At 40.3% G+C, this 20,493-nt stretch overlaps 2 protein-coding genes across 5 annotated transcripts in view; one reads left to right on the top strand and one right to left on the bottom strand.

The window, feature by feature from the left end:
* Positions 1 to 246: 246 nt before the first annotated feature.
* Positions 247 to 14,860, bottom strand: slc6a7 (solute carrier family 6 member 7). Its single transcript, XM_058086295.2, has 14 exons — positions 13,623 to 14,860; positions 11,354 to 11,573; positions 9,567 to 9,698; positions 9,028 to 9,229; positions 6,867 to 7,005; positions 6,653 to 6,787; positions 6,469 to 6,572; positions 6,279 to 6,403; positions 3,605 to 3,717; positions 3,387 to 3,524; positions 3,218 to 3,317; positions 3,017 to 3,135; positions 1,741 to 1,914; positions 247 to 1,664 (listed from the first exon to the last, which is right to left on the bottom strand). The coding sequence occupies exons 1-14, from the start codon at positions 13,701 to 13,703 to the stop codon at positions 1,479 to 1,481; spliced, it is 1,968 nt and encodes a 655-aa protein (XP_057942278.2). The 5' UTR covers positions 13,704 to 14,860; the 3' UTR covers positions 247 to 1,478.
* Positions 14,039 to 20,493, top strand: part of LOC131137897 (SLAIN motif-containing protein-like) — a 14,873-nt gene continuing 8,418 nt past the window's right edge. The window contains exons 1-7 of one of the 4 annotated variants that reach the window (XM_078787550.1): positions 14,039 to 14,778; positions 15,565 to 15,698; positions 15,777 to 15,887; positions 16,326 to 16,424; positions 16,497 to 16,543; positions 16,623 to 16,680; positions 17,552 to 17,674. In XM_078787550.1, the coding sequence (XP_078643676.1) occupies positions 14,444 to 14,778; positions 15,565 to 15,698; positions 15,777 to 15,887; positions 16,326 to 16,424; positions 16,497 to 16,543; positions 16,623 to 16,680; positions 17,552 to 17,674 (907 nt within the window). In that variant the 5' untranslated portion in view covers positions 14,039 to 14,443. Of the gene's footprint in view, positions 14,779 to 15,564; positions 15,699 to 15,776; positions 15,888 to 16,325; positions 16,544 to 16,622; positions 16,681 to 17,551; positions 17,675 to 20,493 lie in introns of all 4 variants that reach the window. The other 3 variants (XM_058086299.2, XM_058086298.2, XM_078787549.1) reach the window with 3 other exon arrangements.

Below are 20,493 nucleotides of genomic sequence, written 5' to 3'. Positions count from 1 at the left end.
TCGATGAAAAGTCATTTTGTGCTGCCTGTGATCATAAATACATGTTTATTTTTTAAACGTAATCATTATATTTTTTGAATTATTTTTATTTTGTAGCTTGCTTATTTTACTCAGGCTTACTTTTATTTGACTAGTTTTCCATGCCACTGAAATTCTATCAATATTTTATTTTATTGTGACAGTGAAAAAGCAGCAGTTTATTATAAACAGTCCATGTCCAATTCGATCATCAAAATACAGAAAGAATGGATTCAGACAATTATTTATATACACGTAAAGGAGCACATTCTATATAAATACTAGAAACATTGATGAGGCTTGCTAGTTAAAACGAAATAAGATGATTGCTGTTTAAACAATCAATGATATCAATATGATCTGGTGACTGTCTAGTCATTTGGAAATGTATACAGTTGTTCATTACACCCCTGCCTTTTTGGAAGTTGTGTGTCCCATTGCATCTGGTGTAAAAAAAAAAATTAAAAAAAAAAAAGAGTAAAATATTGTGGTGGTTGTGTGATGGTCTGGGGCTGTTTTGCTGCTGTGCTTCAGGACCTGGATGACTTGCTGTGATGAATACAGCCATGTATTCTGCTGTCTGCCAAAAAATCCTAAAGGAGAATGTCCGGCCATCAAGATCCATCAAAAAAAAATAAAATAAAAATAAAGATCCCGGGGCCCATTGTTGTGTCATTCATCAATAACACCTCCTCATAATAATGCTCTGGGATTTGTACATCCCGGTTCTTGCATGGCCAGCATACTCACAGACATGTCACCCACTGAGCATGTTTGGGATGCTCTGGATCAGCATATTAAGGTCACAGGTCACAATCAACAACATGATCAACTATCTATGTGAAGTAAACGTGTTGCACTGCGTGGGGCAAATGATGCTGACTCGTTCCCTAAAACGGTAGAACTGAACATTTTGGCCTTTTAATGTGGCCAGCTGAAGGCACTCCTGTGCAATAATAATGCTGTGAAATCAGCACATTGACATTTAGACAGATTTATGAACAATATTCAGCCTTTTGTGTTTTAGATATTTGAGTTCAGCTCATGAAAGACGGGAACAGTTTCTATTCATGTTGAGTGTAATAAACAATCATGAAATGATCAGCACCAACTTACATGATAAATAAGAGTTCTCGGAGCAATAAAAGCACACAAATGCAGCATTATGCAGGGGTAAAAGCGGAGTTCATGTCTTGCATTTTTGTGCCACTGCTCCGAAAGTTTGTTCTGGTGCTACTTATTATGTGTCGAATGTTGTGTGGGTCCATCATCCACCTGATAGTGACACAAAGTAGTCCTTTGCACTTAATTGAAGTCTTGGAAAGTCCTTCCAGCGTGTGCAACATGACTGTATGGTTACTTGCATCCCGTGGCGGTTATTTACAGAGGCCACCGCTGCTCAAGCGCTATTCATGCTGCTCGCTAACACTATTGTGCAAGGTGTGTTCAAAACAGTTTGCTCATTTCTGTGTGTTGGTCACGCCGTCACGGCCTTCTTCCCATGTCATTGCGTTGAAGTCCATGTCAGTTAGAGTGACTGTGAACGGAGCTTCCACTCGCTCCGCGTCTATGCGTGCCTCTGCCCGCCCAGCGCTGTTGTTGTTCACCCGCCAGGAGTTCAGAGGTCGAATGGATTTGTGGAAACGCTGAAAAAAGAAGAAGAGGCCCCTTCATAAACCTACCTGCATGGATTCACCTGTTCACCAAAAGTGTGGTACTGACTTCTTTCAGTGATCCAGTTTCCTTGCTGATAGCAATGATGCCCCAGATGGGGATCTGCAGGCAACAGGTAGACGCCATGCACACGCCCAGGGCTTTTCCCCAGCGAGGATACACATAGGAGCCATAGTGGAGGGATGTGTTGTACATCTCAATGAAGATGTAGGTCAGGATGAACTACAGCCACAAGGGGGAATCAAACAAAAGTGAGCAAAGGGATGTTTCATAGAAACACCACTCTCACAAACAGCATAGATGTTGTGCAGTGTAAAGGAAAGGCATTAAAGCAGGACACCACACTGCAAACAGCGACCTCTACAGGCTGCAATTGTAAAAGCTACGAGTGATGGGTTTTTGTCAGTGGCATTGATTTATGGAGGACCAAAACTGCCAAAATAATAAATAAATAAATAAATAAATAAATGTGAAAATAAAAACACAAATGAAAAAAATAATCAAAAAATCAATACAAAAAAATAAATATAAATGGAAATAAAAACTAAAATAAAAAAATATAATAATAAATAAAAGCAAAAATAAATACAAAAATAAAAAACAAGATTCAAAAATTAAAAATAAATACAAAAATAAATGTAGAAATAAATACAAAAATAAATATATAAATAAAATTACATATCAATAAATAAATAAAAGCACTCTGCTCTCATATGTATTTATTTCATGCTGTCAATGACAATGAAAAACTATTCTATTATAGCTCAACCCAAGACACACTTAGGACCGCCCCCTCATTTGAATAGTTTTTCCTTCTGCATTTCTAGCTGACATTAGCTGACTATTTATATATTTATTTTTGTATTTATTTCTACATTTATTTTTGTATTTATTTTTAATTTTTGAATCTTGTTTTTTATTTTTGTATTTATTTTTGCTTTTATTTCTGTATATATATATATTTGTTTTTGTTTCCATTTATATTTATTTTTTTGTATTATTTTTTTTATTTTTGTTTTTATTTTCACATTTATTTATTTATTTATTTATTTATTATTTTGGCAGTTTTGGTCCTCCATAAATCATGTATATATTCTTTTATTTTTGTTTTTATTTCCATTTATATTATTTTTTTTGTATTTCCTTTTTTTTCATTTTTGTTTTTATTTCCACTTTTATTTATTTATTTATTTATTATTTTGGCAGTTTTGGTCCTCCATATTGATTAGCATATGCTGATCATGTGCTTTTCCACAGAAATCAGTGGCCGATTAATCGCCGCATTCCTAGTACTATACATAGTGTCATGTTTATGTTTACTCACCGAAAGAAGAAACGGCGTAAAGAATACCCAGCATGCTTTGAAGTACAACAAGGCTTTACTGCACCAGGGAGGGCAGTGGCAGATCATGTCAAGGATATCCTGGCAAAACTGGTTGACTCCTGATGAACCAATATGACACGATATCATAGCCATTACACAGAATAAGATGTCATCTAACATGTAATGAATGGGATGGCGAACCGTAGAAGAAGGAGATGCCGATGCACATAAAGAGGGTGATGATGATGAGGCCGAAACTAGTGCTGAAGGAGTCGATGAGCGTGAACCAGTAAATGCCCCCCTATGAAGACAAGGCCATGGTGATGATGGAGGATGCAAGTGGGGGGGTGAGCAGCGGAATGAAACTTACATCCGTGATCAGCAGAAGTCCCATCAGGTAGAAGCAAAAACAAAGCATGCCCAGAAACAAGGACTTGTGCTTGGTGTTGCCTCGCAGTTGTGGAAACTCATCCAGCACGGCAGTTGTGATGCCCTCGATGTTGCCAAACTGATACGGTAGAGCATAAAATGATCATACAGTGTGCATGACAGCACATAAATGATATTAACTTGTGTGTGTGGTCTTACAAGTGTGTCAATGCCAAGCATGAAAAGCATCAAGAAGAAGATAATAGACCAGAACACTGAACCTGGCAGCAGTGCAAGGGCTTCTGGGTAAGCGACAAAGGCTAATCCCGGACCTGAAGCAAAGAGACAAACATCATGAAAACAACATTTGAATTTTGGCAGTTCATCTCTTGGCACATAGAGGAACCGTCTAATGCATTGCTAGGCAAACTATGGCCCGGGGGCCACATCCGTCCTGCCAAGTGTTGAAATACGGCCCGTCCGTTCTTTTCAAAGTATTTCATTGAAACTTAACATACAACCTAGCACAGGGGTGGGCAAACTTTTTGACTCGCGGGCCGCATTGATATGACAAAATTTAGGGGGGGGGGGGCAGACTATACAGTGAAGAAAATAAGTATTTGAACACCCTGCTATTTTGCTATTTCTCCCACTTAGAAATCATGGAGGGGTCTGAAATTTTCATCGTAGGTGCATGTCCACTGTGAGAGAGATAAACTAAAAAGAAAAATCCAGAAATCACAATGCATGATTTTTTAACAATTTATTTGTGTGATACAGCTGCTAATAAGTATTTGAACACCTGAGAAAATGAATGTTAATATTTGGTACAGTAGCCTTTGTTTGCTATTACAGAGGTCAAACGTTTCCTGTAGTTTTTCACCAGGTTTGCACACACTGCAGGAGGGATCTTGGCCCACTCCTCCACACAGATCTTCTCTAGATCAGTCAGGTTTCTGGGCTGTCGCTGAGAAACACGGAGTTTGAGCTCCCTCCAAAGATTTTCGATTGGGTTCAGGTCTGGAGACTGGCTGGGCCATGCTAGAACCTTGATATGCTTCTTACGGAGCCACTCCTTGGTTTTCCTGGCTGTGTGCTTCGGGTCGTTGTCGTGTTGGAAGACCCAGCCACGACCCATCTTCAATGCTCTGACAGAGGGAAGGAGGTTGTTCCCCAAAATCTCACAATACACGGCCCCAGTCATCCTCTCTTTAATGCAGTGCACTCGTCCTGTCCCATGTGCAGAAAAACACCCCCAAAGCATGATGCTACCACCCCCATGCTTCACAGTAGGGATGGTGTTCTTCGGATTGTACTCTTCATTCTTCTTCCTCCAAACACGCTTATTGGAATTATGACCAAAAAGTTCTATTTTGGTCTCATCTGACCATAAAACTTTCTCCCATGACTCCTCTGTATCATCCAAATGGTCATATGCAAACTTAAGACGGGCCTTGACATGTGCTGGTTTAAGCAGGGGAACCTTTCGTGCCATGCATGATTTCACATCATGACGTCTTAGTGTATTACCTACAGTAACCTTGGAAACGGTGGTCCCAGCTCTTTTCAGGTCATTGACCAAGTCCTGTCGTGTAGTTCTGGGCTGATTCCTCACCTTTCTTAGAATCATTGAGACCCCACGAGGTGATATCTTGCATGGGGCTCCACTCCGATTGAGATTGACCGTCATGTTTAGCTTCTTCCATTTTCTAATGATAGCTCCAACAGTGGACCTTTTTTCACCAAGCTGCTTGGTAATTGCTCCGTAGCCCTTTCCAGCCTTGTGGAGGTGTACAATTTTGTCTCTGGTGTCTTTGGACAGCTCTTTGGTCTTCGCCATGTTACAAGTTAAAGTCTTACTGATTGTATGGGGTGGACAGGTGTCTTTATGCAGCTAACGACCTCAAACAGGTGCATCTGATTCAGGATGATACATGGAGTGCAGGTGGACTTCTAATGGGCAGACTAACAGGTCTTTCAGGGTCAGAATTCTAGATGATACACAGGTGTTCAAATACTTATTTGCAGCTGTATCACACAAATAAATTGTTAAAAAATCATGCATTGTGATTTCTGGATTTTTCTTTTTAGTTTATCTCTCTCACAGTGGACATGCACCTACGATGAAAATTTCAGACCCCTCCATGATTTCTAAGTGGGAGAAATAGCAAAATAGCAGGGTGTTCAAATACTTATTTTCTTCACTGTATATTTTACACGTAACAGTCCACCTGGTATTATTGTATCTGTAAAATTGTCATTATTTATTAGTTATAATAATAATATTATAAAATATTATAATAATTACAATAAAATTAAAATAATAATTATTATTATGTAAAATATGCAAATATAACAATAATATTACATATAATTAATATAATAATTAGCATTAATATAATAATTATAATAATCATAATAGTTCTAATAATAATCATAATAATCTAACAATAATAATAATAATAATAATAATAATTATTATTATTATTATTATTATTATTATTATCATTATGTACTTGTGTCCCTTTTTTCAGGAGCACTTTGTAAACAACAGACCATGTCAAAAAACAAAATAATCAATGCGGCCCGCGAGTCAAAAAGTTTGCCCACCCCTGGTCTAATGTGTCCATCCCCTTTCCACGTTACAAACAGGCCATAGCCATTGTCTTAGTGCTTCATAAAAAGGGCGTGTCTCACTATAAGCACATCCTGTGTCCCCACAAATGGGGTGTGTTTGATGAGTAAAATCTGAGACATGTGGAGCTTGGCAAACTTCATTTGGAGGGAAGCGTGTCCATTATTCAAATGACCATAATCTCCATCAAAAAACGAAACTCTGTTTAAAGTACAGCCTGTTCTGTAAGGGCAACCATCAATCCAAAGCAATACCGACCTGAATCTGCCACATTCTCAACCGGCACCCCTTTCCTCCACGCCATGTGGCCCAGGATTGAGAATATAGCAAACCCTGCAAAGAAGCTGGTGCAGCAGTTTCCTATGGTGATAATGATTGTATCCCTGTAATCAACAGAATCAAAATTAAGGAACGCTTGCTTGTATTCTGCACTAGAGAGTGAACTAACCTGATGACATTGTTGTCAAATTTATTATAGGAAGCCATGGAAAGCAGCCCTCCAACGCCTATACCCAATGAGTAGAAGATCTGTGAGGCTGCATCATTCCAGACCTGATGAAAATGATGAAAAGAAATCATCTTGAGCTATTTTGAAAGGCAGTAAAAACACATTCCATTTGCAGGTGAAGTACCTGTGCACTGGATAATCGCCCCCAGTCCGGTGTGAGGTAGAAAGCAATGCCCTGAAGAGAGCCTTCGAGTGAAGCGCCCCTGATGATCAAAACAATCAGCACGACATATGGGAAAGTAGCGGTGACATAAACCACCTGAAAGCACAGACACAGCACAGGCAGCCAGTGTGATGTTACATGATTACGTCTGCTGAAAGCTGTGTAACTGAAGCACCTTGCCGGAGCTGTGAATGCCCTTTAGTGTGCATAGGAAGATGATGATCCAAGCAGCCAGGAGGCACAGGGCAAGGGGCCATCGAACTGGACCTGGGTCATGAAGTCCCTCACTGTTCACCACACCCAGCACACGCTCGCTAGAGGACAAACATGGAGGCATGTGAGACAAAGAAATAACCTTTCTGTCTGCATTGTTTAAAGACAACAACACTAATATTCCCACTGAAATAGTATACAGTCGTTAAGGAGACTAAATATGTACAGTATAGTATTGTTCCTGGTTTATCCTGGTCAATTGGTTCCAGACTCGACCGCGAGCGTTAGAGCATAGAAAATGCATTTATGACTTTCTAAACACTATTATAGAGCCTAGAGAACTTTTTACGCTCCTATTATTCTTTGTTTACAATACATTGCACCGCTACAGGATCACTGGAGGGATATAACAAGGCACCATTGCTAGCATAGCAAGCTGCCGAGCATACTAGTTGGGCTCTCTAATTGACTTATTCTAAAATAAGAAAGTGTTTCAAACAGAGTGGGGAGGAAGGACAAATAAGCTTACCACTTCCACATGGAATGAGAGAACCTTTTCCCCCCCCCATCACTCAATCTCAGCCATGGCATGTCAGCTCGGCTGTGGTGGCTCAGTAGGCAGTAATTGTAATTTGTGCACACCTTAAGGTAAGAACGCCTCAAACAATGTTGGATGTGACAAACTGTACCAAATATTATGACATCACTACAATTATCAAAACGGTTTAAAAAAGTCAAAAATAGAAGAAGCTCATAGGTACAAAACAGTGGCTGGCTCATATCTCACTATACGATATATATATATATATATATATATATATATATATATACACACCTCTATTTTTTTACTCAAAGCCAGTTTAGACAAAGTCAAAGCCAAAAAATGTATGTCAAGTTGTTTTATTAAATCATAATTAAGATGAGGACATTTTATAACATTTTAAAGCTTCAGGCAAGATACAAATGAAAAAAATCTTGTCTAAAAGAGAGCCCCCAAAATAAAGTAGGCCATTCTCTTTTTGAAATAAATACAGTAAAGTCTCGTTATATCGATATCGGTTATAACGAATTACTACTTATTACGATACTATTTTCATTTCCCGGCAAATTTCTAGTCTTTTATGATATAATTAGTTCCGTTAGTACGATACCCGGTTATTATGATAATCCGGTTACTACGATGCCCTTTTCATCTCCCGCCAGCCAATTTGGTCTGCTTATATCGATACAAAAGCAGCTTAAATCAATCTTTGCTTAAGGAAACACATGTGTTTGGCCAGCTATGTGGGGCGGGTTGAGCATGACCTGTGAACCAGGAAGTGCGGGAATCGGTGTGTGTGCTGTGCTCTGGTGGTGGAAGTGTGAAAAATAAAGTTGACTGGAAGCAGCCGTTCGCCGTGTTCTTTTTTGGTATTGAAATCCTTAAGCAAAGATTGATTTAAGCTGCTCGAACAATGTCGAGTGCATTATTGCCCACTTTTAATGCAGTTGGGCGCAGGATCGGATATATCGACAGTCCGGTTATATCGATATTTTTTCTGACTCCCGAGAATATCGATATAACGAGACTTTACTGTATAGACAAAGTAAAATCTAATGTTTTTTTTTTATAACAAACCTATGCTCAAATCCTCAGCTAATAACAAAAGAACTAAATATGAAGGAGTGCCTAGTTCAATAAGGGACCTATTAAGCTTTTCCACTTTTCTGACCTATAAATGTAGTTAGAGTGTTGTATTCTCGTGTTAAACGATGCCAAAGTTTCAGATAATGAGGTTGGCGCATTTGAATGTGAGCCCTGAAAGAAGTTTGGAATTGCTAAAAATGCTTGGTTTCAAAAGGCGTGGTAAAACTTCCCCTTTGTGACATCAGAGGATCGGACTTCCTTAGATATAAACACTCTTCCCTTCCCCAAGCTCTGCTTCCCACACCCAGGGTTTGTGTTCCATTCCCTATAAGTCACACAGTGCTTGAACACTTTGAGTTTGTTTGCTGTGAATCAATACCTCTTTAAGTCATACAGTGCATAAATAATCATACATCATAGACTCTTTGAAAAGCAAACAAGATGGATTGTGCGGAGTGTTTTGAGTTTGAGAATTCTGCTGAATGGCTCCACTTACTTCCAGAATATCTCTGTGGGGCTGAGGAGTTCTCCACTAGAGCTATTGCTCTTATCGCAGACAGCAGCGTTGGCGATGGCTTCACACGACCAAGGCAGTGGGCTCTGGAAAGAGCTACCCAGGTAATAAAACGTCCATGCTATAATGACATTGTAATATAGAGACACCAGCACGGCTACACAGAGCATCCCAATGCCGATACCTGCAACATGGAGGAGAGCCTTTAAGTAATTTACACACAAAAAAAAAACAGAAAATATAGTAACATTCAGGAATTTGCATTATTTTTTCAAATCACAAAAAATATATATTAATAGGGGTTTACTGAAGTTCCATATTTGCTGTGAAATGGTATAGAGTTTATCATAACGGGCCATATGATTTTAAGCAGTACCACTATACAAAATATAAACTACAGTAACACTTAACTACAATACACTAAATTAAAACTTTCAGCCCAGGAAGAGGATGGGTGATAATATTGAATACCACATAATGGCATACATATTACACTTCCTGGTAGAAAAGGTGGGCATCACCTTTGAGCAGAGGGCAGCATTTCCACACGGTGATGGGTCCGGCTGATCCGTACTGGCCAAGACTGAGCTCCATGAGGAAGAGCGGAACACCCGTAACGAAGAGCATGAGGAAGTAGGGGATAAGAAAAACACCTGAAAGAGTACAAAGAGGTGAGGGTATAATATTGGCAGAAAATTTTTTCATTTCAGTTCATTCTCTATCTGTATCAGTTTTTACTTGTAAGCTCAGTGTTGAATTATTTCTAAGTTTGGCCTTTAGCATATTATAAATATGCAATTTGCAATGTCAGTAACGTGCTGGATATGCAAAAGGGATGTAAAGTGTCTCCCTTTAATACTTCTAATCTAATGGGCTCTGTTTTCATAGACCAGGCGGGCCAACGAGGTGTGGCCAGAGCACATTGCGGCGCACCCACACCTCCGTCCCTCCCCGCCGGCACAAGTGGCAAAGAGAAAGGAGAGAAGGCGTGAGAGGGTTTAACGCAGCAAAGAGTAATCTTAACCAATCAAATGAATGCTTCTCATTGCCTTTAAATACGCAGGGCCCACTGGACTGCTTATCAGAAGCGTGACCACGTGGACCACCTCGCGGGAAGCATGTAATCTATTCCTGTGTCATGAATTGGAGTACAAAATGAAGTGACATTTACATTAAATACAGCAGCAGGCTAATCCAGGCATCATTCTTGTTTCAATACAGTAAAGTCTCGTTATATCGATATCGGTTAAAACGAATTACTACTTATTACGATACTATTTTCATTTCCCGGCAAATTTCTAGTCTTTTATGATATAATTAGCTCCGTTAGTGCGATACCCGGTTATTATGATAATCCAGTTACTAGGATGCCCTTTTCATCTCCCGCCAGCCAATTTGGTCTGCTTATATCGATACAAAAGCAGCTTAAATCAATCTTTGCTTAAGGATTTCAATACCAAAAAAGAACACGGCGAACGGCTGCTTCCAGTCAACTTTATTTTTCACACTTCCACCACCAGAGTGCAGCACACACAGCGGAAAACACCCGTCCCTCGCGCCTACCCCTCCGGGTGGCAACACCTTCCCTATCGATAGTTCCGGGGTGAATTATGTCCCGGTAACCGGTAATCACTACAGCGTAAATTTATTTTTATTTACTGTAGTACAAAATGTATTGTAGTACAAAAGCATGCTAGATACGCAATCCATGAACTCAAGGAGAAAATGACATGCCATATCAAAGATCCGCCCACTTTTAATGCAGTTCGGCGCAGGATCGGATATATGGATAGTCCGGTTATATCGGTATTTTTTCCGGCTCCCGAGAATATCGATATAATGAGACTTTACCGTATTTCAATGTTATTATTGTAGGATGCCCACAGTCTTTTCACAGCTCAGGTTTGATGCTGAGCTCTGGGATCAAAAATGAGCATGTCTTTATAAAGACCAAATGCGGATACTCTACTCTTGCATTGGATGTTATTAGATTGTGCAAGGGTACTAATGTTTTATGCCTTTCCATTTACTCAAATTGCAACTTATTATTGCCTAGGCAACATTGTCTAAGCAATCTGACATTTCCCTGGAGTGTCATCAAAGAAAACGCTGTCCTCCTATTGAATTAGTGGATTCTTTGTGTTCAATCACCCCATCAGGAAGCATGACTGAGCTGACTGTAAGCCAACATGATTATGAGCACACCCAGAGTAAAGAGTGCCTCATGCTCAAATGGGTGTAACAAATGTTCAAAGCCATACAGAACACATACAGGCATGTGAGGCCTGTAAATTTGCTGATCTCTTACCTCCTCCGTTACGATAGCAGAGGTAAGGGAACCGCCATACGTTCCCTAATCCCACACAGAATCCCAGGCAAGAAAGCAGGAACTCGTATTTCCCACCCCACTGCCCCCTCGGGACGGCATCGTTTGCAAGGGGCACTGGACTCTGGACTTGGGATTCATGCTGGATCTGGGATACAGCTGTATGGCCATTTTGGGCATGTCCATTCAAATGTGAGGAACTCTACGAGTCAAGACATACAAATTAGGGACAAAAATGCATCAAAACATAAAAACAAGAGCAGACAAATGTATGCTTATATCCTTTTCTGCACAAAGCAAGGCGTGCTTCAGTGAGTTTGGAGTGAAAAGCCACAGAAGAACGAAGAAAGTCACGTGAAGCTGTTGTCATTGCAAAAAGGGACCAAATAACTTTCTATGCATTTTAATTTTATGAAGGTGCATTCACACGCAAAAACCTCTCTTCTTTCTCCTTCACTGTCAAAGTTAAGAGGAACTCTTTACACTCCGAGGGGGGAAGTTCGGTAAAGATAACAGCAGACACCTATGATGGCAAAATGTGTTACAGTACAGTGTTTGCACACTTCTTTAAAATGCTCATGTAACAATACCAGGATGGTAATAAACTTGTCACCCCCCCCCCCCCCAAGCAAAACTGTGTGTTTTTGCTGGTTTGTGCCATTACAATACAGTAAAGTCTCGTTATATCGATATTCTCGGGAGTCGGAAAAAATACCGATATAACCGGACTATCCATATATCCGATCCTGCGCCGAACTGCATTAAAAGTGGGCGGATCTTTGATATGGCATGTAATTTTCTCCTTGAGTTCATGGATTGCGTATCTAGCATGCTTTTGTACTACAGTAAATAAAAATAAACTTACGCTGTAGTGATTACCGGTTACCGGGACATAATTCACCCCGGAACTATCGATAGGGAAGGTGTTGCCACCCGGAGGGGTAGGCGCGAGGGACGGGTGTTTTCCGCTGTGTGTGCTGCACTCTGGTGGTGGAAGTGTGAAAAATAAAGTTGACTGGAAGCAGCCGTTCGCCGTGTTCTTTTTTGGTATTGAAATCCTTAAGCAAAGATTGATTTAAGCTGCTTTTGTATCGATATAAGCAGACCAAATTGGCTGGCGGGAGATGAAAAGGGCATCCTAGTAACCGGATTATCATAATAACCGGGTATCGTACTAACGGAGCTAATTATATCATAAAAGACTAGAAATTTGCCGGGAAATGAAAATAGTATCGTAATAAGTAGTAATTCGTTTTAACCGATATCGATATAACGAGACTTTACTGTACATGGCCAGTATCGTCAATACAGATACCAGTATTAATACTTTTAACTTTTTCAAAATTACTGAAATATTTAGTGATGCCTTCAGTTTGTTGAACATGATTTAGATGAAAAAATTACGAACATACTTATTTATGGACAATTTAACAATATTTAATACAGTAAAGGGGCGGACGAGCGGTTAGCACGCAGGAGACCGCAGTTCAATTCCACCCTCGGCCATCTCTGTGTGGAGTTTGCATGTTCTCCCCGTGCATGCGTGGGTTTTTTCCGGGTACTCCGGTTTCCTCCCACATTCCAAAAACATGCTAGGTTAATTGTCCAAATTGTCCATAAGTATGAATGTGAGTGTGAATGGTTGTTTGTCTATATGTGCCCTGTGATTGGCTGGCGACCGGTCCAGGGTGTACCCCGCCTCTCGCCCGAAGAAAGCTGGGATAGGCTCCAGCATGCCCGCGACCCTCGTGAGGATAAGCGGTAGAAAATGAATGAATAATATAGTGTAAGACAATGTAATAATATCAACAAAATAATTACTTATTTCCTCATTCTCTTTCATGACATACAATTGTGTGCGGAAAATAAAGTAAATAGTGAAAAATAAGTCAACAAATGGAAAAACTACTATTGGCTCTTGTTCAAACTCTTTCGGCCTCCTGTGTCCAAGGCTTATTCCAGAGTTTGTAAATAGTACAATACATATCATTTGTATTTATATTATATAAAAAAAGTACATACTGTAGAAGAGAACTCAATCTCATCACGGTAGTATCGGTCTACGCCGTTATCAATGATATCGGTGTTCGGATCGAGCGGTACAACAGAGGTGGACGGACAGGTCTGACAACTTATTCCAGACTTTTGTTTCGCCGTGTGAGCGTGACAGCAGGCGAAAGCAATCGGAATATAGTCACATATTTGTTATTTTAAAATACATTGCGTGAAAGAACGTGATAATTAACTCTACCTGGGTGATGCTAGCCAACCGTGGATTCCCCAGCTCGCCTCTGCCGCCGTCGTCGTTCATTTCCAATTCCACCCCCCACATCGCAGGTGGAACTTTCCTCTCTGATTAATGGTTCCGCATTGTAAACATTTACTGCGGAAGCTCTTCCCCGGGGCACACTGTGGCGCCGCTGACGTTAATGTTAAAATGATGCTTTCTCGTTAGCTTTTAAGTGACTTTACAAGTGGGCCGAAACAGGCCAATGGAGGTGAAGCCAAGGTAGAAGCAGGGCGCAGGTGCAGCAGAGAAATACCTCCCCCTTTTTTGTTGTATGACTTCAGTGGGCGGGGTTAGTAAGCCGGATGTGAATGGCTTTTGTTTACAGTATATGGGGTGGAACCACACCTTATCAACACCCGAGTTGTAATGTATTGCACTGATATAAACTTTTTTTTTTGGGTGGGGGGGTGATTTAAATCCATCTATCTATTTTTTTTAGAACACTTAGGGTTACCTGGAGCATACAGTATCCCAGTTTATTTGGAGTGAGAGGGTCCACAGTGGACTGGACACGGGTCGGCATGTGAAGTACAACATTTAACCAAACTTTTTCCATCAGACTGAATGTTGTGTGGTTACCTTGATCTTTTTTTTTTTTTTTTTTTTATCTTAGCAGCAATTTACCAACACTTTAATCCACGTAATCTCATGATGCTTCTCTAAATCCATCCAGTCTGTTGAGGCTCTATAATTAACAGCCCTGCTTTAGAAATCTGGGTCACTAGATTGAAGGCAGATTCTAGTAGCATCGTGAACTACACTTTTGAAAGAAACTGTAAGAAATGGAAGTCCAAGAACTGGTGGACTGGAGTGTGGATTTTTACCAGGACTCAAACTCAAACCATCCTGTTCTCAGGATGCCATGGAATTCTGATCCACGTCCCGGCATGTGGCATGAAGCGACGGGAGTTAAGTCTTGCGGTTCTCACTCATTTGCCAGAGATGCAAGGATGAGACTTGACTATTTAAAGTTTGGATCTCATCTCCAAGTACCCTGCTGTGCCAAAGATGGAACAATGCATAGTGCAGAGAGTGAAAAAGACCAGGGACTACACACCGTTTTGGACTCAGTGGAGCTACTTGAAATAAAGGAAGATGTGGAGGATGAAGAGACATGGTAGGTATCATGGTAACTTGCCACACCAGCTACTGTATGTACAGTAAAGTCTCGTTATATCGATATTCTCGGGAGTCGGAAAAAATACCGATATAACCGGACTATCCATATATCCGATCCTGCGCCGAACTGCATTAAAAGTGGGCGGATCTTTGATATGGCATGTAATTTTCTCCTTGAGTTCATGGATTGCGTATGTAACATGCTTTTGTACTACAATAAATTTTGTACTACAGTAAATAAAAATAAACTTACGCTGTAGTGATTACCGGTTACCGGGACATAATTCACCCCGGAACTATCGATAGGGAAGGTGTTGCCACCCGGAGGGGTAGGCGCGAGGGACGGGTGTTTTCCGCTGTGTGTGCTGCACTCTGGTGGTGGAAGTGTGAAAAATAAAGTTGACTGGAAGCAGCCGTTCGCCGTGTTCTTTTTTGGTATTGAAATCCTTAAGCAAAGATTGATTTAAGCTGCTTTTGTATCGATATAAGCAGACCAAATTGGCTGGCGGGAGATGAAAAGGGCATCCTAGTAACCGGATTATCATAATAACCGTGTATCGTACTAAGGGAGCTAATTATATCATAAAAGAATAGAAATTTGCCGGGAAATGAAAATAGTATCGTAATAAGTAGTAATTCGTTTTAACCGATATCAATATAACGAGACTTTACTGTATATCTATTCAAATTTGCACTTGCTGCAGGGCTGTAAGGCTGTGCGAGAAAAAAATCAGTTGTGATGGTCCTTAGTCGTGCCCCGTGTTTTTCGATCCCTCACATGCAGGCTATATGAGTCTCCAAGAAGGCCAGTATCAATAGATGCTGAGTCTCCCCTGAGATGGTGTCGACAAGTCCTGGATAACCCGAGTCCTGAGACGAAAGCTGCATGTCATTTGCTAACAAACAAGTTGAATCAAAGTAAGAAACACAAATGCAACCATTACCCTGGAAACATGTGACTGATCCCATTGCTGACCTTTGTCTCCGTATATCCAGGCTCAAGCAAAAGCGTATTCTACGGACACCATACCGACAGTGCATCTGTTTATTCTTATAACGGCAAAAGATCGACAGACACAACACCCGATACTTCCGACAGTTCAGGTAGTAGTACCCAAGTAGCATTTTTGACAATCTGCAAAACATAAGAAATTAACACCATTTTAAAAAAATGTTGGGAGCTGGGATTGAAACCTCACCAGCTGTCTTTAAAGGTAGCAGCTGTACCATTACACCATTGCTGTGTGCTATACTCTATGCTCCACCTTTGTAGATGTTTTTACTATCCACACACAATCATGATTGTTTAAATGGTTGGCAACATAAGTGAGTAGTAAAATGTCGTCTTGCCAATAATCGAGGTTGGTGGTGGTAGTGTCATGGTCTGGTTGCTGCGTAAGTGCTCATTGAGGGAAACATGAAGTTTAATGTGTACCGTGACATTCTGAAACAGTATTATCCCCTCACAGTAAATATTCATTCCAAGGACACATGCTATGTGTTGACTTATTGTCAGTAATTGAGTTACTGTGTTTGTTTAAACAGATACGAATGCTCTGACCGTGCCCCCTGAGTCCATAACCAGCAGCTACAAACTACAGGACATTACAGATGTTCACATCATGGCTCGTATACAAGAGGACAGTAAGTATACGAACCATCCATTATATTCAACTCAGTTAGTGTCGACGTTGGTGTATGTCATCCATGTTGTAGGTTTACGACGGGACTATATTTCCATGCCCACCTGCCCTGAGCCACAGGTAACACTCAACACTGATATTTCTATTTAATATTAGATTTCCACAGAGGAAGAAACAACGTGTTTGTGTGTGATCACAGGTCAGACTGCGCCAACAAGTCACCCAGTTCAAGATGCTTAAAAGAGCTCAGACTCGAGGTACACAAGACTTTAAGATACTGAAAAATCAATACACTAAAATGGCCGCAGATTTCGCATTATTTGGTTTTCATCAACATTTTCTGCGGAAATTGTGCCTGGGTTTTTATATACAGTAAAGTCTCGTTATATCGATATTCTCGGGAGTCGGAAAAAATACCGATATAACCGGACTATCCATATATCCGATCCTGCGCCGAACTGCATTAAAAGTGGGCGGATCTTTGATATGGCAGTAAATAAAAATAAACTTACGCTGTAGTGATTTGATTAAAGCTGCTTTTGTATCGATATAAGCAGACCAAATTGGCTGGCGGGAGAATTCGTTTTAACCGATATCGATATAACGAGACTTTACTGTAGTAGTAATGCACGTAACAAACTAGCCTGTTTGTCTTGTACTGTATCATTCTGGCAAATCATGTCCCCAAACAAAGGCGACTCTGTCTCCGTGCATTTTTATTGAGTGTCAACGCAGAATAACCTGCCATGGGGCCAAAGAAAGTTGAGTTCCACTAATTTGATAATGAAGGTGCGAAACACGATTGAATTCTATCTGTACCGGAAGTCCACAGCAACAGTAAGGTTCCTCTGTTCGGCATTTATAATTAGTTTCATCCATTTTGAAAAAAAAAACCTTCTTATAAAGTCGAGGTGCCACTGTATTTTTAAATTTTGCAATAAAGCTATAAAACAATTAATATATATTCAATGACAATTAAATCTCAAATAATTATAGTTTTTTTTTCTACAATGTAAAAAAGCTGTAGGCCCGGTTTGTTTTCATGTACTTATATTGACATCCTTGCTGTGTACATTTGGGATCAGTCTATTTGCTGCTTGTTAACCGTTTCTGGAAATGACTCAACAGCCAGGACGGAGTCTCCCTTGCGGACCAGCCTTCGCTCACTCCAGGCTGTGAGAAACAGTCGAAGTTTGGACACAGATGACTACCTCTCTGCTCATCAAACAGCAAACACATCGCTTCCATCAGGTTGGGAAATGTTAAAATGGCAGGGCCATATCGAAATGCGAGCATCTTTGTGTGGAGTTTGCATGTTCTCCAGGTACTCCGGTTTCCTCCCACATTCCAAAAACATGCTAGGTTAATTGGTGACTCCAAATTGTCCATAGGTATGAATGTGAGTGTGAATGGTTGTTTGTCTATATGTGCCCTCGCCCCAAGACAGCTGGAAAACCTGCCACCCTAGTGAGGATAAGCGGCACAGAAAATGGATGGATGCCACACAAGTGGGCGTCCCACCTCTGAAAATATATCCTCCTATTCTGTGTCTGTCATTTAACAGTAATGACGGGCGTATCGATTTTTTAGTATTGCTACATCGATACAAAAATAGCGCTCACAATGCAACCTACTTTTTTTTTTAAATATGTCAATCTTTTAATCACCTTCAGTTTTTGTCATAAACACCAGCTATTTGATTGATTTTTACCTTTCCCACCAGTCACTATTCATCTATTAGTACTCCCTCATTTATTGCGGTTAATTGGTTCTTTTACTTTTCGGTTACTTTTTTGAAAAAAAAAAAGCATTTTATGACTAATAATAGGCCATAGTCAACCATGAAACAGCCTCATTTATTACTTAATGTTTGAAAAAAAAGGCAAGAGAGTTGGGGAATTATGTTTGAACTGCGACGTCCATGGACCCTAGGCTGCACTTTGGACACACCTGATCTAATGCATGACTCTAAATATATGTACAGGTAGTCATCTCATAGATATCAAATATAGATGTGTAACATGCATCTAATTGCATGCATTTAAACATGGTTTATACATACTTTAGATGCAGATGAGATTGCTGTAATACATATGACTTGTATTAATATAGTATAAATACTAAATAAATGTTTAGAAAAATGTATACCATACACTCAGCACAATAGCAACAAAATTATACAAATTTCCAGCTACTTGAAAAAGACTCAACACTTGCCTAACCGGGCAAGTTTAGTGTTTCCAAAAAGACGTGCCAATAATAATGACCACAAGTATCAGGCCAACAAAACTAGGCAGCCAAGCCCACACTGTCAAACTCACAAGCCTCTCAAGTTTGCAAACCAAGGTAACACAGTATGTGTCCAATCAAAGTACAGTACTGCTGGGAGTTGTCTTGCACTGCAAAGTTTGTTCATCAAATCAGTATTAACGCTCATGAAACTGGAGAACAGCCTCTGGATCATTTCACCGCCATTTACACTGAATAGTTAAAAACATAGTTTGAGAATTACTCATGCCCCTTGCATGGATGCATGGTCTAATCAGAATCAGAATGGGTTTATTGCCATTTTCAGCGAAATGTTTCACAATTGTTTTGGTTTTTTGTAAACAGTGCAGTGGTGCCACATAAAACAGACTAATAATAATAATAATAACACGTAAAAATAAAACTAGAAAGGCATGCAAAATAAAAATAAAAAACAATAAGATAAAGAAAAACGAATACAATGAGAACAATGGAACCTTGGTTTGTATGTTTTTTTGGTTAATGTCCAAAATCGACAAAATTTTGCCTCATTCTCTGGTTAGCGTACAATATGGTGCACTTAATGTATTTTTATCACAGACCGGCCTTCCTTTTTTAGCTCATAGCTAGCAAAAGAAACTGGCAACAAGACCCAGAAGTTACATTGCCAATATTAATTAATCCATTTCATTAATCATTCATATGTATTTATTAGGGGTGCTCTGATCGATCTGCATCAGCCGATATCAGTGAAAAAGCACCGTATCGATTGGCTGATACTTGCTTTGTAACGCAGGCAACCGCCGCGGCATTCAGAACAAGCATGTCTGCCGTGTGTGGGACTGCAAAACATGCCACAAAATGTTTCACTGCAGTGCCCTTTTAGAAAGCTTTAGATTAGGGCGGCATTTGGGGTGCTTGCGAGCACCGGTCCCAACCCACTGTAATTGAAAAAAAAAAAAGTGTGGGCAAAATTTGGGGATGAGTACCGCCTCGGTACAGATTTGGGAGCATGCAGACACTATGTAGTACTTTTAGTGCAGGAGGAACTTTCGTTGTGTGGCGGGTTTGCCTCGGGCTATGGAAGATGAGTGGTGGTGCACGTGTTTTCTGCAATCACTTCTGAGTCCGTGAGCACAGTCGTGGTGGGTGCATGTGAGTCTCAGCACTCCCCCAGTTTGGCTGTCCAATGAGCGCACGTGAACAGCACGTGTGGACCGTGCCAGGTGAGCGTGTGCACCGTGCTCGGAACGGGCGTTGTGGGCACTGATTACAGCAGTGGTGCAAAAGCCTTTTGTCTCCTCGCCATGATGCCGAGGGCACAGAAGAGGGTGTCGGCTGCCTCTGCGGTTCAGAAGGCAGCGGATGTGGCTGGAGGGACCCAGCAGAGGCGGGCAAACATGCTTTTCATTCAGGCTTTCAGTTAATGTGAGAAGACTAGAAAGAAATGCATTGTGAAATACAAGACTTGAGTTGTAGATAACAGCATTTTGTTCTGTAGCTAACAAGCACATATTTTAGCCTGTACATTTAAACATTCACACTGCATGTACTCTATGTGATCAGTGTCAGTATCAGTATCGGCTGATTTCACTAATGGATGATCAGGATCGGTATCGGCAGCATAAAACCCTGGTCGAACATCCCTAGTATTTATATGCTTTCTGGAACAGATTAATAAGATTTACATTATTTCTTGTGTGAAAAATGGATTTGGTTAGTGTCCGTTTCATTTACAGTCAGACCCTCTGGAACATATTACTTACACTAACCAAAGTTCCACTGGGAAAGATAAAAAATATATACACATTTACTGACATAAA

This window comes from Doryrhamphus excisus, linkage group LG21 (assembly GCF_037039965.1).
Source record: "Doryrhamphus excisus strain RoL-2023G ecotype Guam linkage group LG21, RoL_Dexc_Guam_v1.1, whole genome shotgun sequence".
In the NCBI taxonomy this organism is placed as follows: domain Eukaryota; kingdom Metazoa; phylum Chordata; class Actinopteri; order Syngnathiformes; family Syngnathidae; genus Doryrhamphus; species Doryrhamphus excisus.
Note: the sequence above shows the minus strand (reverse complement) of the source record. Positions and strands in the feature narration are given on the sequence as shown.

Bases quoted from the DNA above. Each gene is read 5' to 3' on its own strand.
- slc6a7 (XM_058086295.2), bottom strand. From the start codon at position 13,703: ATGTGGGGGGTGGAATTGGAAATGAACGACGACGGCGGCAGAGGCGAG. The intron at 3,136-3,217 runs GTTCGCCATCCC...TTGGTTCATCAG, and splicing joins CGGCATCTCCTTCTTCTACG to GAGTCAACCAGTTTTGCCAG. The intron at 1,915-3,016 runs GTGAGTAAACAT...TTGTGGCTGTAG, and splicing joins TTACGCCGTTTCTTCTTTCG to TTCATCCTGACCTACATCTT.